Raw genomic sequence first — 13825 nt, forward strand, 5'->3', positions numbered from 1 at the left:
GTATTTAAACATTTCCGGCTTCATAACTTTCTTATATGATATAGACAAAACGCTGAGATCATATAGAATCGACAGGAAATTTTCTGCTCTATATGGTGGTGTATAATATTAATTAATCACTTGATTGCGCAAGCATTTTCCTCCACTAAAACTACGAAAACCTTACATGACTGCCGTATTTAAACATTTCCGGCTTCCTAACTTTATTATATGATATGGACAAAACTCCGAGATCATATAGAATCGACAGGAAATTTTCTGCTCTATATGGTGGTGTATAATATTAATTAATCACTTGATTGCGCAAGCATTTTCCTCCACTAAAACTACGAAAACCTTACATGACTGCCGTATTTAAACATTTCCGGCTTCCTAACTTTATTATATGATATGGACAAAACTCCGAGATCATATAGAATCGACAGGAAATTTTATGCTCTGTACGATGGTGTATAATATTAATTGATCACTTGATTGCGCAAGCATTTTCCTCCACTAAAACTACAAAAACCTTATATGATTGCCGTATTTAAACATTTCCGGCTTCATAACTTTATTATGTGATATGGACAAAACTCCGAGATCATATAGAATCGACAGGAAATTTTATGCTCTGTACGATGGTGTATAATATTAATTGATCACTTGATTGTGCAAGCATTTTCCTCCACTAAAACTACGAAAACCTTATATGATTGCCGTATTTAAACATTTCCGGCTTCATAATTTTCTTATATGATATAGATAAAACGCTGAGATCATATAGAATCGACAGGAAATTTTCTGCTCTATATGGTGGTGTATAATATTAATTGATCACTTGGTTGCGCAAGCATTTTCCTCCACTAAAACTACAAAAACCTTATATGATTGCCGTATTTAAACATTTCCGGCTTCATAACTTTCTTATATGATATGGACAAAACTCCGAGATCATATAGAATCGACAGGAAATTTTATGCTCTGTACGATGGTGTATAATATTAATTGATCACTTGATTGCGCAAGTATTTTTCTCCTCTAAAACTACGAAAACCACATATGATTGCCGTATTTAAACATTTCCGGCTTCATAACTTTCTTATATGATATAGACAAAACGCTGAGGTCATATAGAATCGACAGGAAATTTTCTGCTCTATATGGTGGTGTATTTGGTGGTGTAATTGATCACTTGATTGCGCAAGCATTTTCCTCCACTAAAACTACGAAAACCTTATATGATTGCCGTATTTAAACATTTCCGGCTTCATAACTTTCTTATATGATATGGACAAAACTCCGAGATCATATAGAATCGACAAGAAATTTTATGCTCTGTACGATGGTGTATAACATTAATTGATCACTTGATTGCGCAAGTATTTTTCTCCTCTAAAACTACGAAAACCTCATATGATTGCAGTATCTAAACATTTCCGGCTTCATAACTTTCTTATATCATATGGACAAAACTTCGAGATCATATAGATTCGAAAGGAAATTTTCTGCTCTATACGGTGGTGTATAATATGTATTAATAGATCACTTCATTGCATAAACATCGTTCCCTCTAAAACTACGAAAACCTCATATGATTGCCGTATTTAAACATTTCCGGTGTCATAACTTTATTATATGATATGGACTAATCGCCGAGATCATATAGAATTGACAGGAAATTTTCTGCTCTATACGACGGTATATAATATTAATCGATTACATCATTGCATAACCATTTTTCTACTCTAAAACTACGAAAACCTCATATGATTGTCATATTTAAACATTTCTGGCTTCATAACTTTGTTATATGATATGGACAAAACTCCGAGATCATATAGAATAGACGGGAAATTTTCTGCACTATACGGTGGTGTATAGTATTAATTAATCACGTCATTGCACAATCATTTTTCTCCTCCAATACAATGAAAACGTCATATGGTTGCCGTATTTAAACATTTTCGGCGTCGTAACTTTCTTATATTATATAAACAACACTTCGAGATCATATAGAATCGACAGGAAATTTTCTGCTCTATGCGGTGGTGTATAATATTAATTGATCACTTGGTTGCACAAGCATCTTTCTCCTTTAACACTACGAAAATCTCATATGATTGCCGTATTTGAACATTTCTGGCGTTATAACTTTCTTATATGATATGGACTAATCGCCGAGATCATATAGAATCGACAGGAAATTTTCTGCTTTATGCGGTTGTATATAATATCAGTCATTATTAGCAATCTAGTAAATTAACACAAATGCTATTTGTTTCTAAAATAATCTATTGCGGTTATATAACAAAGTACTTATCTTACGATAGTCGCATTCATTTTGGTCAGCCATTCTTATATCTAACACTGCTTTTATGTATACAAGGTTTTTATCACTCACTGCTCCTTTCATTATACCAGTTCAAATGGCTTCACTCAGTCATCCAGGAGCTGGATAACCTCGACATTGATGTACTGTTGTAGCCTCTGTTCATGTGTCTGGCATATTTTTTGATATCGTTGTCGATAATTTTCACTTTTAGATCCATATGCTGATTGTTATTTCGAAGATACCATGGGCTGTTAACAATTCTTATTATTATTTTATTCTGAAATCTTTGCACGATATTTTGATTACTTTAACCAGTACAATCTCGGAGATGAATGCCATAAGTGCACATTCATTTCAAGCATTGTTAATAAACCATAAGCTGCAATACTGGTAGGGCTGAATGGTTGCCCAAGAGACAGTACATATTCTTGTAGAAGGGAAGTAGTTGTCTTTATTTAACTTAATACACCACTTTTGTCGCTTTGTATTTCAGCAATAATTATTTATAATTTTTGGTTAAAACTGCGGTGTCATCTGGAAATGTGTCCATAATATTTTCATTCAATGTAGGTTAGGATGTAAATGACCGGTACCAAAACACTGCTCTGTGACACTCCAGTTGGGATTTTTCTCAAGTCAAAGTAGACATCATCTTGTTTAAACGTGGTATAGCGTTCAAATAAATAGAAAATTTGAATATTTGATTAGAAAGAAGGACTTTTAGCTTGTGATTCTACCCCCCATACTTTGTTGAAGGCTTTTGAAGAATTTTTGATAGGATGAACATTTCTGTAATCAATGTTGATTTCTGAACCTAAATTGATGATCTGAGATTTGTTTTTTTTTTCAATGATTTGCCTTTTATGTGATAATTTTCGAAACAGTTTGACAATAATTTGCAGTAGTGATATCCCCGGTTAGAGATCATAATCATCTGAGCCACATTTCACAGCTGCGGCACATATTATACTCGGCATTAATTAAATTAGTTATTTCTATTGCTTTTCTCAGAAGCTCTTTTATCATCCGGCCGAAATTGATTGATGAATTGGTCTTGATTTTCTTTATGACTTCAGCTGAAAAGGCCAGTAGTATTACTTTCCTTTCTTACCCAATGATATCTGGCAGTGGGCCAACATCGTTCCCTGGATTAGGTTGAAATATCTTTTCCAGATAGTCTGCGAATCTTGAATTCTTTTGTACGTTATTTCTGGCTCGGTTAGATGTTTGGTCAAACATAGCGAATATTCGATGCTAGATTTATCCCCATTTCTGGGATATTTTGCCAGTCCCAGATCATATAAAATTGAAAGGAAATTTTCTGCTGTATGCTATGGCAGTAAACCTCATATGAAGACCGCATTTAAATATCTACGGCATCATAACTGTCACATATATAGGGATAAAACTCTGAGACTACATTGAATCGACAGAAAATCTTCTGCTCTATGCTGTGATATGTAATATTAATCGCTTACTTATATGCAGAAGCATCTTTTTCTTCTAACACTACGAAAAGCTGATATGATTGCCTTTTTTTAATATTTAGAGCATCAAAGCTTCCTTATATGATACCGACAAAACTTTGAGACACTACATAGAGCAGATAATTTTCTATCCACTCCATGTAGTATCCGAATTTTGTCTGTGTCATATAAAAAAGTTGTTATCTCGAAAGCGATTTAAAGTGAGGCAAAAACTTTTACAGAAAGAATGGTTTTAAAATCTCGTAATTGCTTTTTTATTAATTCGTTTTTTGCGACGTATTGAGAAAGATCAACCAACCGATAATTTTGAGGTATATTTTTTTTGAATTTACACAATGACGTTTTTGATTTTTTGTCAACATATCGACAGTCGCCAATCTCCAAAGATAACGAAGATATCTTCAAGTAAAATGGTGGAAATTTAACATTTAATGTTTTTAAAATAAATTTAGCAATTTTAATATACTGCAAGTTTTTATGGTGTACGTACGACTGTTAACTTTTAAGTTGTATACATACTTTAGCGTAGCGCATGCCAGTAGCGTTCCACCCCGAACATAAATAATAGTTTTTAAATGAGACGGGACGTTTCACAAGGAGCGTGTGTGTGGCGCGACACCGTCTGTGTGACGCAGCACACGTGATGCGGTGCCCTCGTCGAGTGACGGATTACCGGGGGGACCTGCATCCGACCGGCGACATGACACATTTCACAACATACGCATATATATCCGAACGTAGGTATGCAGAGAGATGTACGTTATACACGATGCCTTCGCTAGTCATGTGTGAGGGAGCAGCTAATGAGATCTTACACTCGCAGTAGATGGAACTATGAGAGCGGCAAGGCTCCCCAACTTGAAGAACGAACTTGTACACGACTCTCGGATGGCGTAACGAGGCGTCCGAGACGATTATTTATGGGGCGAAGACGCTTAGAATGGAACTGCTACGATGAGAAGTTATTTGACACTTAAAAAGAAGATTCATTTTTTTTTAAATTTTTGTTTTTATTCATCTTATTGTTGTAAGTGTAAACTTTGCTTAAAAATTTTTTGAATTGGACAAGTCGTTCGACATGTTCGAATAGTTTCCCTGTAGAGGGGCGACCAGCGCTCTACGGTCCCTAATCGGCAGTGACAGCGTACAAGGGGCCTAACAAGATGTTCGTTTACGATTACCATTTATAAAGTCGACTCTTGGTCCCGGACTACGTGCTCTTGATAGGTTCCCTCTCGCCTCCGTTGGTCACAAATCTTAATTTAATGCGATTTTTATCTAGCCCCCGCTATTTGTCGCCGTGCGTGTCGAGATAACGTCGTTATTTCGATGATTCGTTGTTCCTTTTTTGTTTCGTTTTTTTTTAATGCGAAACATACTAAAACGGAATTGAATAATATCGTTTCGGTGTTGGTGACGCGACGAAGACGACCCTTCAAGGTAAGGTCGTAAAATTTTCACGAAACGCTTTTAGAGGAGGTGTAGTATAAAAGTACCCTCGGGTGGCGATGGTGGCGGTGGCAACTAGATCCCTATCTTTATCGCGACGCACGTGTACAGCGACGTCCACGTGAAATATAGCACCTAGAAGAAGAGTAGCGCATGTGTGAAGGTGGTTTATGGGTTGTTTCTCGCTACATTTCCTTTTCTCTTCTTTCTTCTCCCACTTCTGTTCGTAACCTTCAGATACTTTAAATTTTTTTACTGAAAAAGTAAAAAGTTTATGTGTTTGTCTCGAGCTCTTTCTTCTGTTTCTCTTCTGACATCATATTTATTTACGATGTTCGAGTTCCACTAACGGCTTTTCAGACGCTTACGCGTTACATTTGCATAATTTACGTGCGTAATACGCTTTTTTTTTCAACGCGTAAATTGACAACGCGCGGCAGTTACGCGTCGTAAACGCTTAATGGGCGCATTAAGCTGTAACAGGATCGTCAAACGTTGCTCGTTCGCAATAAAACGGCCCCTGCCAGCTACTGCTTGCCATCCGCTTTGCTTTTACCATAGCGAATTACTACGCCATGTCAGAGTAGTGGCGACACTTCCAGATGCCTTATAAGTGGATTTATCGATTTAGTTAAACGAGTCCACAACAAACTCTCGTCTGGTCTTTCTGTAAACGAACAGAAACCGGCAAAAGCTTCACGGATTACAATCGGGTTGTAAACGAAACAGTTAAAGGGTGACCTGCACATCAAAGCATCTATTTCAACGTTCCTGTTTATTAAAAGGTTGAAACGCGTTCAAGAGCGTCTTTACCGTTACTGTTTACAACATAATAAACTGTACAAAAGGTTTCTATTGCGACTCGAGCCACATGTCAGAAAAACCTCTTGCGCTCCCGATATTTTTAGTACGCTTTATATAACGCTGTAAAAATTTAATATGTGTTCGCACGACGGGATTTATTACCTAATGGCAGAATTGGACCACCATCGATGAAAACAAGCACCTACAATGTATTATAAAAGATGTAATAATTCTTTCATAATCATATATTTTGTTTCACTCAACACATAACACCAAATACTGTTAAACCACGATATAACCGATAGCGTTAGAACCGACTTCGGATATAACGGACAAAATATTTTTAAGTCATAGTATTACAAAATACAGTAAAGTGCCGAGAATTGTATAATGAAAGAAATAAACTGGTGCAAAACAATCTTCTTTACTATAAAACTAAATAATAATAATAAACTAGTTATTTTTGATACAAGATAGCGAAGTGATACTTTTGCATTCGAGAATGAAAGTTATTTATTAAATATTATCTTGCGTTTCCTTGCAGCTGACTTTGGATTGTAGTTCTAAGGTGTCATCTTCTACGTCATCGTCACTACATTCTTGGAGTGAACTCGGTTCAGAGATTGGTTTGGTGACACTATCGACTAGATACTAGATCATCGTCGGTCATGTGTTCACAGTCCAAAGCATTCGAGGCAATATTTAGCCACTCCAGAATATTTTCGTCATCCAGTTCTTCACAGCCCTGAACATTTTTTAACGACTGAAACGCATCTAAAGGTTCATCACTATCAATTACGTATTCTTTAGCTGATTCATCTCATAAAATATTGTTAAAATATTTTTCAATTGTGGTAGCTTTCACATTTTCCCGGCCATACGATATGTTGTATACAGCATCTCGAAGCATAATTGATTTCCAAAACTGTAAAGGAGCATTGTTGTCTTTTGCGACTCGACTAGATCCATCATTAATTTTTTTCTGTACAACCTCTTCATGCTCTGATCCATGGGTTGAATTAGGACGATCACATCTGGCGGAAGATACAAAACTGTGATATTCTCGTTCTCAGCTGACAACGCTTCAACTGGTGGATGAGATGGCGCATTATCAAGAAGGAGTAGTGCTTTTTGAGGGAGACCTTTGCCGTCTATATATTTTTTTGACGTGTAGACCAAATTTATTTCTAAACCACATTTCAAAAATGTCTACATATCGATACATAATATAGATTTTTTTTCGAAAAGAAATTAGGCGTGACGAAGTACGTAAAGAATTTGTTGTTAAAATACATAAATTAATTTTTAAACCCCGGTTAAACGGTCCGCGGATAATCGGCACTTTACTGTATCTCTAGATACACGGCTAACCCCAAAACTTTCTAGTTCTAGGTCTAGTGTAGGTCTAGAACTAGCACTAGAACTAACACTAGACCTAGAATTAAAAACATTCGGGTTTAGCCATCTTAAGAGACATACAAGACACCTTTTCAGCATAAAAAAATGGGCTCAGCTTAGGTTAGGATGGTTTGGGAAGTGAGGTTGTGGCTTGGGTTGCTGTAACTAAGGATGGTTTGACTTGGCTTGAGTAGGTTTTGATTTCTCTTACTTTAGTTTTGCTTGGCTTGGCTTGGCTTGAGTTAATTTGTCAATTAGATGTAAACCGACCAGCGTACCAAATTTTGCGAGATCTTGAATCTCAAACACCAAGACCACATTACTTGCAGAACACTAAATAATGCTGGTAAAAAGGACTATAGTGTCGACAAGAGGCTAGATACTGATAATGGACGACTACATACTACTTGCAGAAGATTAGATACTATTGGCAAAAGATTACAAAAACATACTGCTAATTGAAAAAGGACACAGTTCGATCCACGATGATTGTTTATTGGTTTAATGCCTTTACCGCCCTTGCATTGGTTTGTTACAATAATCTTATTACCAACTTTATTTTTAAGTTGTAACTTCATTCCTATGTAAACTGTCGCCATGTGCACACGGCTCCACTTTTTCGGTAATTTTTTCATTAATTTTCTTCGCAAATACTTAATTAACTTTTATATTTACTTTAGATTTATAACGCTCAAAATTCTTTGTATCACACCGCCTCCAGTTTTTACAGTTTTTACGCCTGCCTTCAGCATTTTACCAATAAATAATTTTTCCAATGCTCAACGTTAGGGTTTAACCAAGGAATTTTTCACAAGACTGTTTTTCACGTTAACACCTTTTCTTAGTTTTGACGGTAAAATCATTAATTTTATTCTTATTTTTAATTTAATTTCCATCTTTTATACTCCAATCTCCTAGAGATACTTAGATGTCAATCTGTTTAATACTAAGTTATTATTCTAGTCGTACCTGAAGACGCTCATGCTATAAGCGAAACATTGTAGTACTGAATTAAACTAATAAATAATCATAGTGGATCAACCTGTGTCCTTTCTCAATTAACTTTGACCATGATGGACGTGGAGACCTTAATTGCCAAATTATATACTGCTGGCAGAAGACTAATCCATTAACAGGCTAATGGACGACTGCATACAATTGGCAAATGACTTGATATGTTGGCAAAAGGTTAAATACTATTTTCTGAAGCCCTGAACCATAGCTGTCTCTACTTCAAAAACTAAACGTAAGATGGTAATAAGAGAGTCAACAAGATGTAAGCTGGTTAGCGTATTACCGTGCTAAAAACGGATGGACGAAACAATCTCGGCCGACTTCGAAGACGTCGGCCGCCCCAACTATCACAAACACCAAGACCACACTGCTTGCAAAACTAGTAGAAAACTTTTTCCAGCGTAAATCTACACATTTTCTTGTAATTTAAAGATTGACTAGACCAGAAGTATTACAAACACCAAGACTTTGTGAAACCAAGTGAGACGAAATAAATGGAAGATTATAAGTATCACCAACATCAAGACCACACTTCTTCCAAAAGTCTAAATACTGTTGGTAGAAGACTTTGGCCAGTGTAATTTCACACATTTTCTTACAGCATAAAGTTTGGTGAAATCGAGTAGTGGTGGAACGGATATCCAACAATTTTTTCGAATTTTGCAAATTTTGCCGATTAAGTTTTAAAAATTCGCATAATATCCATTTCTTGGAATATGAGTATGAAAATTTTCCAAAGTGTTAATAAAAGTGTCCTCTTTCCAATGAACCAACACGATTTGAAAAATAACTTTTAGTTTTTAAGTTTTGATAAAATTTTCGATATCGCAATTTTCATCGATAATTTTCAAATTTCGCTATAAAATTCATTTCTTGAAGGATCCTTGTGGAAATATCACCAATTATTAATTAAAGTATCCTCTTTTTAATGCAACAAGCCGTTTTGAAAAATCACTTTTAGTTTTTGAGAAATACATTTTTGAAATGATCGACAATTTTTTCAAATTTTCCAATTTTCGTCGATTAAGTTTTAAAAATTCGTATAAAATCCATTTCTTGGAATATGAGTATGTATATCTCCCAAAATGTTAATAAAAGTGTCCTCTTTCCAATGAACCAGCACGATTTGAAAAATAACTTTTAGTTTTTGAGAAAACAATATTTGAAGTTTTGATCAAATTTTCGATGTCGCAATTTTCATCGATAATTTTCAAAATTCGCTATAAAAATAATTTCTTGAAGGATCCTTGTGGAAATATCACCAATTATTAATTAAAGTATCCTCTTTTTAATGCAAAAAGCCATATTGAAAAATCACTTTTAGTTTTTGAGAAAAAAATTTTTGAAATAATCGACAATTTTTTCGAATTTTGCAATTTTCACTGATTAAGTTTTAAAATTTCTTATAAGATCCATTTCTTGGAATATGAGTATGTAAATCTCCCAAAATGTTAATAAAAGTGTCCTCTCTCCAATGAACCAACACGTTTTGAAAAATAACTTTTAGTTTTTGAGAAAACAATATTTGAAGTTTGGTAAAATTTTTGATGTCGCAATTTTCATCGATAATTTTCAAAATTGGCTATAAAATTAATTTCTTGAAGGATCCTTGTGGAAATATCACCAATTATTAATTAAAATATCCTCTTTTTAATGCAACAAGCCGTTTTGAAAAATCACTTTTAGTTTTTGAGAAATAAATTTTTGAAATAATCGAGAATTTTTTCGAATTTTGCAATTTTCGCCGATTAAGCTTTAAAAATTCTTATAAGATTCATTTCTTGGAATATAAGTATAAAAATTTCCCAAAGCGTTAATAAAAGTGTCTTCTTTCCAATGAACCAACCCATTTTGAAAAATAACTTTTAGTTTTGGAGAAAACAATATTTGAAGTTTTGATGAAATTTTCGATGTCGTAATTTTCATCGATAATAATTTTTAGAGTTGCTTCGTGAGTTAAATCAGCATCAAAAATGTTCATTTTGTATCAAATAAATTGACATATCTTATCAGCTTTCTTATTAATTTCATTGTTATTCAAATATCGCAATAATGTGGCAATATCTATCACATCAGAAATGCACCAGAAATTATGACCATAATGGCCGTATAGATATGCCGGGTAGCCGGATATTCGGCCGAAGGGGATGTCGAATATCTTTTCGCAAAATCACTATCCGTTTCATCACTAAAATCGAGTATCACGACTACCAGAACTTTGTAAAGCCAAGTGAGATCAAGCTCACTTTGCTTGAAACGGACTTTGGTGTTTAAATCCTAGTCTTTATTTTAGCTTTAATTGTTATTCAGCGTTAAATTATTCTATATTTTTCATTAACTAATACAATTTTTCAAATAACGGACTTTTGGCAATAACGGACGGATAATTTTTAATAAAAAAAATGATTTATTAATTACCATAAATAATTAGGTAGTGCTTCTAAACGTTCATCAATAAGGTAGGGGAATCAGTAAAACAAACAGGACTGAGCTCCTGGGGTGGGCCAATTATCTGTTCACGGGGAGTGACAGCACCCGATATACTATGACCGGAATGCGGCGCCCCCCTGGGTGACTCGAGGGCCAGCGACCTGCCCACGTTATGACGCACGGGCGGAGGCCCCAAGATGACGCGAGATACCACGTCTTGGCATTCTTAATACGTGTTGTACATTAGTTATGCCGAATTGAATGCGCCCGGTCCTGCGAAATATTCGCGTGGCAACACCGTGGTCCCCGTTAGGACGTGCACCGTGGCATCCCAAATATCCTGCGCGAAGCAACAACAACGGCAACAGGAATTCTTCGGTTCGAAGACGATTTTTTTCAAGACTGTAACAGTATACTGGGAGCGGTGGAAATCTGATATTTTACGCAGTGACTGGTTTTTAGCGGAATCCTGCTTCTGATGTTTACTCCTGAACCGAATTACACAACATATTCGAAAAATTTATTTTACATAAAGAATTTTTTCAAAAAAATGTTGCATTAAATTTTTATGTCATCGCTTTAATTGACGTACATTGTTTATGAATACTCGGTTTTTATTTACACGTACCCAGAGTGTGCACCGAGGTCAAGGTGTTGACCCCTCGTGTATTAATCTCTCCTTCTCTCGAGACTCCGTCGACGCGAAGAAGACGAAGACAAGGAGGAAAGAGAAAAGAGACCGATGAATAAGCATCTCTCGTGCGCGTTCTCGGCGGATCTCGCGTATCGAAATTAATGGGACGTCTTGTTACAGATTACCAAACTGAAGATTGACAGCAACCCATTTGCCAAGGGCTTCAGGGATTCCTCCAGACTGACGGAGTTCGAGCGGTGAGTTCTTGAGATGTTTTTGGGTGCCCCTTGTTAATGACTACTGGGATATTTTTAAAACGTCCCTACTTAATTTGGTCCATTATGAAAGACTACATTGTAATTTTTTTTCAGAGAAACCATGGAGTCAATGTTGGCAGAACAACATTATCTTCGTTCACCGTTACGACCATTTGTTGAGTTAGACACTCATAATAACAATTTATCTTTGGAAGATAAAGCGATATTGGCAGCTCGGTCTCAACTTTTTTTAAGAGCTGCTGCTGCTGCAGCGGCAGGACCTTATGGTACACTTATGGGAGGACTTTACGGTGCGGGAGGTTCCCAAACAACTGCGGTTCCCCCGGGTGTCTTATGGAATCAATGGGCTTGCCTGGGACCTTCTCTTCTAGCAGCTCAACACCAACATCAACTTGCTGTGGCAGCAGCTGGTTCATCACAATTAACATCGCCTATTTCACCTTTATCAAGGCCTTTAGCTCAACATCGATTCTCCCCTTATGTTCCACCCCCAAGATCTTCACCCGATACGAGTTTAAGGGATGATCATGAACCTAGCAGCCCTTCTTAGGACCTCGCGATTGTGATATAACTGGTTCGGCGCTGAAAAGTTTTAACAAGTACAAGCTAACGAATTATTACAGCTGTCAATAATTACAAAATGTTGTAAAAAATAATAATATGATTGTAAATATACATGCGACCCCTTTTTAACTATTATTGTAATTATTTTTAATTTATTACGGCGCGAGAACTAATGCGTTAAGTTAATCGTTTATCCGATGGCATTTTTTTGCGATGATTAGTAAGATAACTAAAACTGTAGAATGTTAATTAATTAATTAATTTAATCGTTTGGTCTCGTTCCAACTGTATTTTCTTCTTTTCCGATCCATTTTAATTATTTCTTTAAATCAATTTTATTTCGATTAGATTTTGAAATGGAAAACGAAAGCGTAAAGTCACCCGAAAATCGGATATGAATACGCATGGGCTTGTATGTTTAATTTCGATGTGTGTATAAATTATTATGTAAATGAACGATGAAAATTAATAAAATATGTCTCATTTTACGATGATGTTTATGTGCCCTGTTTAGTGGTTGTTAATAAGTATTAATTACCTCTTCATTTACACAAGCAGGTGTCTTCTTTGATACTTTTCAAGGTTTAAAGATATTTTTTAAATTATTTTAATGTAGCACTTAATTACTTTTTAAATATCCGCTTTTCTTTAATGATAAACATCAATCAAGTTAAGTTATAGGCGGTCAGGTGAGTATGAAAAAATGTTTCAATATTAAAATTAAAGTACTGAAAAATATGTGGGGATTTTGTATCAAGATTTTAATTTGGCAATATTATTTATTAACAACAAAGAGGTTACAAAAGTCTTTTTTTAAATCTGCATATTCAATGTTGATATTAAAATTTTAGTCCATAAATTATCCCTAAAATTCAGGGCAAACCCATTAACCCCAAACGACGAGTGTGAATTGACAAAGCAGCAAATTTTCTCGTATATTAAAATCGATGGAAACTTTTGGGACTTTTTCATTAACCTCAGACGCAATTAGCTTGGGTAAAGTAATTTAAATCATATCTAAAGTCACTTCGTTCACTCGTTAAGGATCGCTAATTTATATTTATGTCGACCCCAAGTCGGCTTAACGGGCTTGATTTCGACAGCAGATTGGTTAATTAGTTTCACCGACAGAAGAGTGACTCACGGAAGCGGGTCCTTATTTGGGTTTTACGGTTCATAAAAATACATACATTTTTTCGACATAATTACTACAAAGTACGAAGAGTTTTTATCGATTAATAAAAAAAAACTGAAGTTGTTTTATTTATTTTTCTACAAAAGAAATCTTTCGCTAAATAACACATCATTAATGTGTCGGACGTCATCTTTCATCTCCTCATCTCTCGTCGAAAACGGGTAGCTCAAAATCATTTAGATATATCCAAATCGTTTTCTCTGCAATCATCAAACCGTGGCATTTGTCGTCATCTGGGAGACCTCAAGAAACTGTTGG

General features: G+C 35.4%; 1 protein-coding gene across 1 annotated transcript in view; it reads left to right on the forward strand.

The window, feature by feature from the left end:
- LOC111423726 (T-box transcription factor TBX20-like) overlaps window positions 1-12501 on the forward strand; it is a 72335-nt gene extending 59834 nt beyond the window's left edge. The window contains exons 5-6 of the mRNA XM_023057045.2: window positions 11711-11787; window positions 11902-12501. Of these exons, the coding sequence (XP_022912813.1) occupies window positions 11711-11787; window positions 11902-12358 (534 nt within the window). The 3' untranslated portion in view covers window positions 12359-12501. The remainder of the gene's footprint in view (window positions 1-11710; window positions 11788-11901) is intronic.
- The last annotated feature ends 1324 nt before the right edge of the window (window positions 12502-13825 follow it).

The sequence above is a fragment of the Onthophagus taurus genome, chromosome 6 (genome assembly GCF_036711975.1).
Source record: "Onthophagus taurus isolate NC chromosome 6, IU_Otau_3.0, whole genome shotgun sequence".
Taxonomy (NCBI): Eukaryota; Metazoa; Arthropoda; class Insecta; order Coleoptera; family Scarabaeidae; genus Onthophagus; species Onthophagus taurus.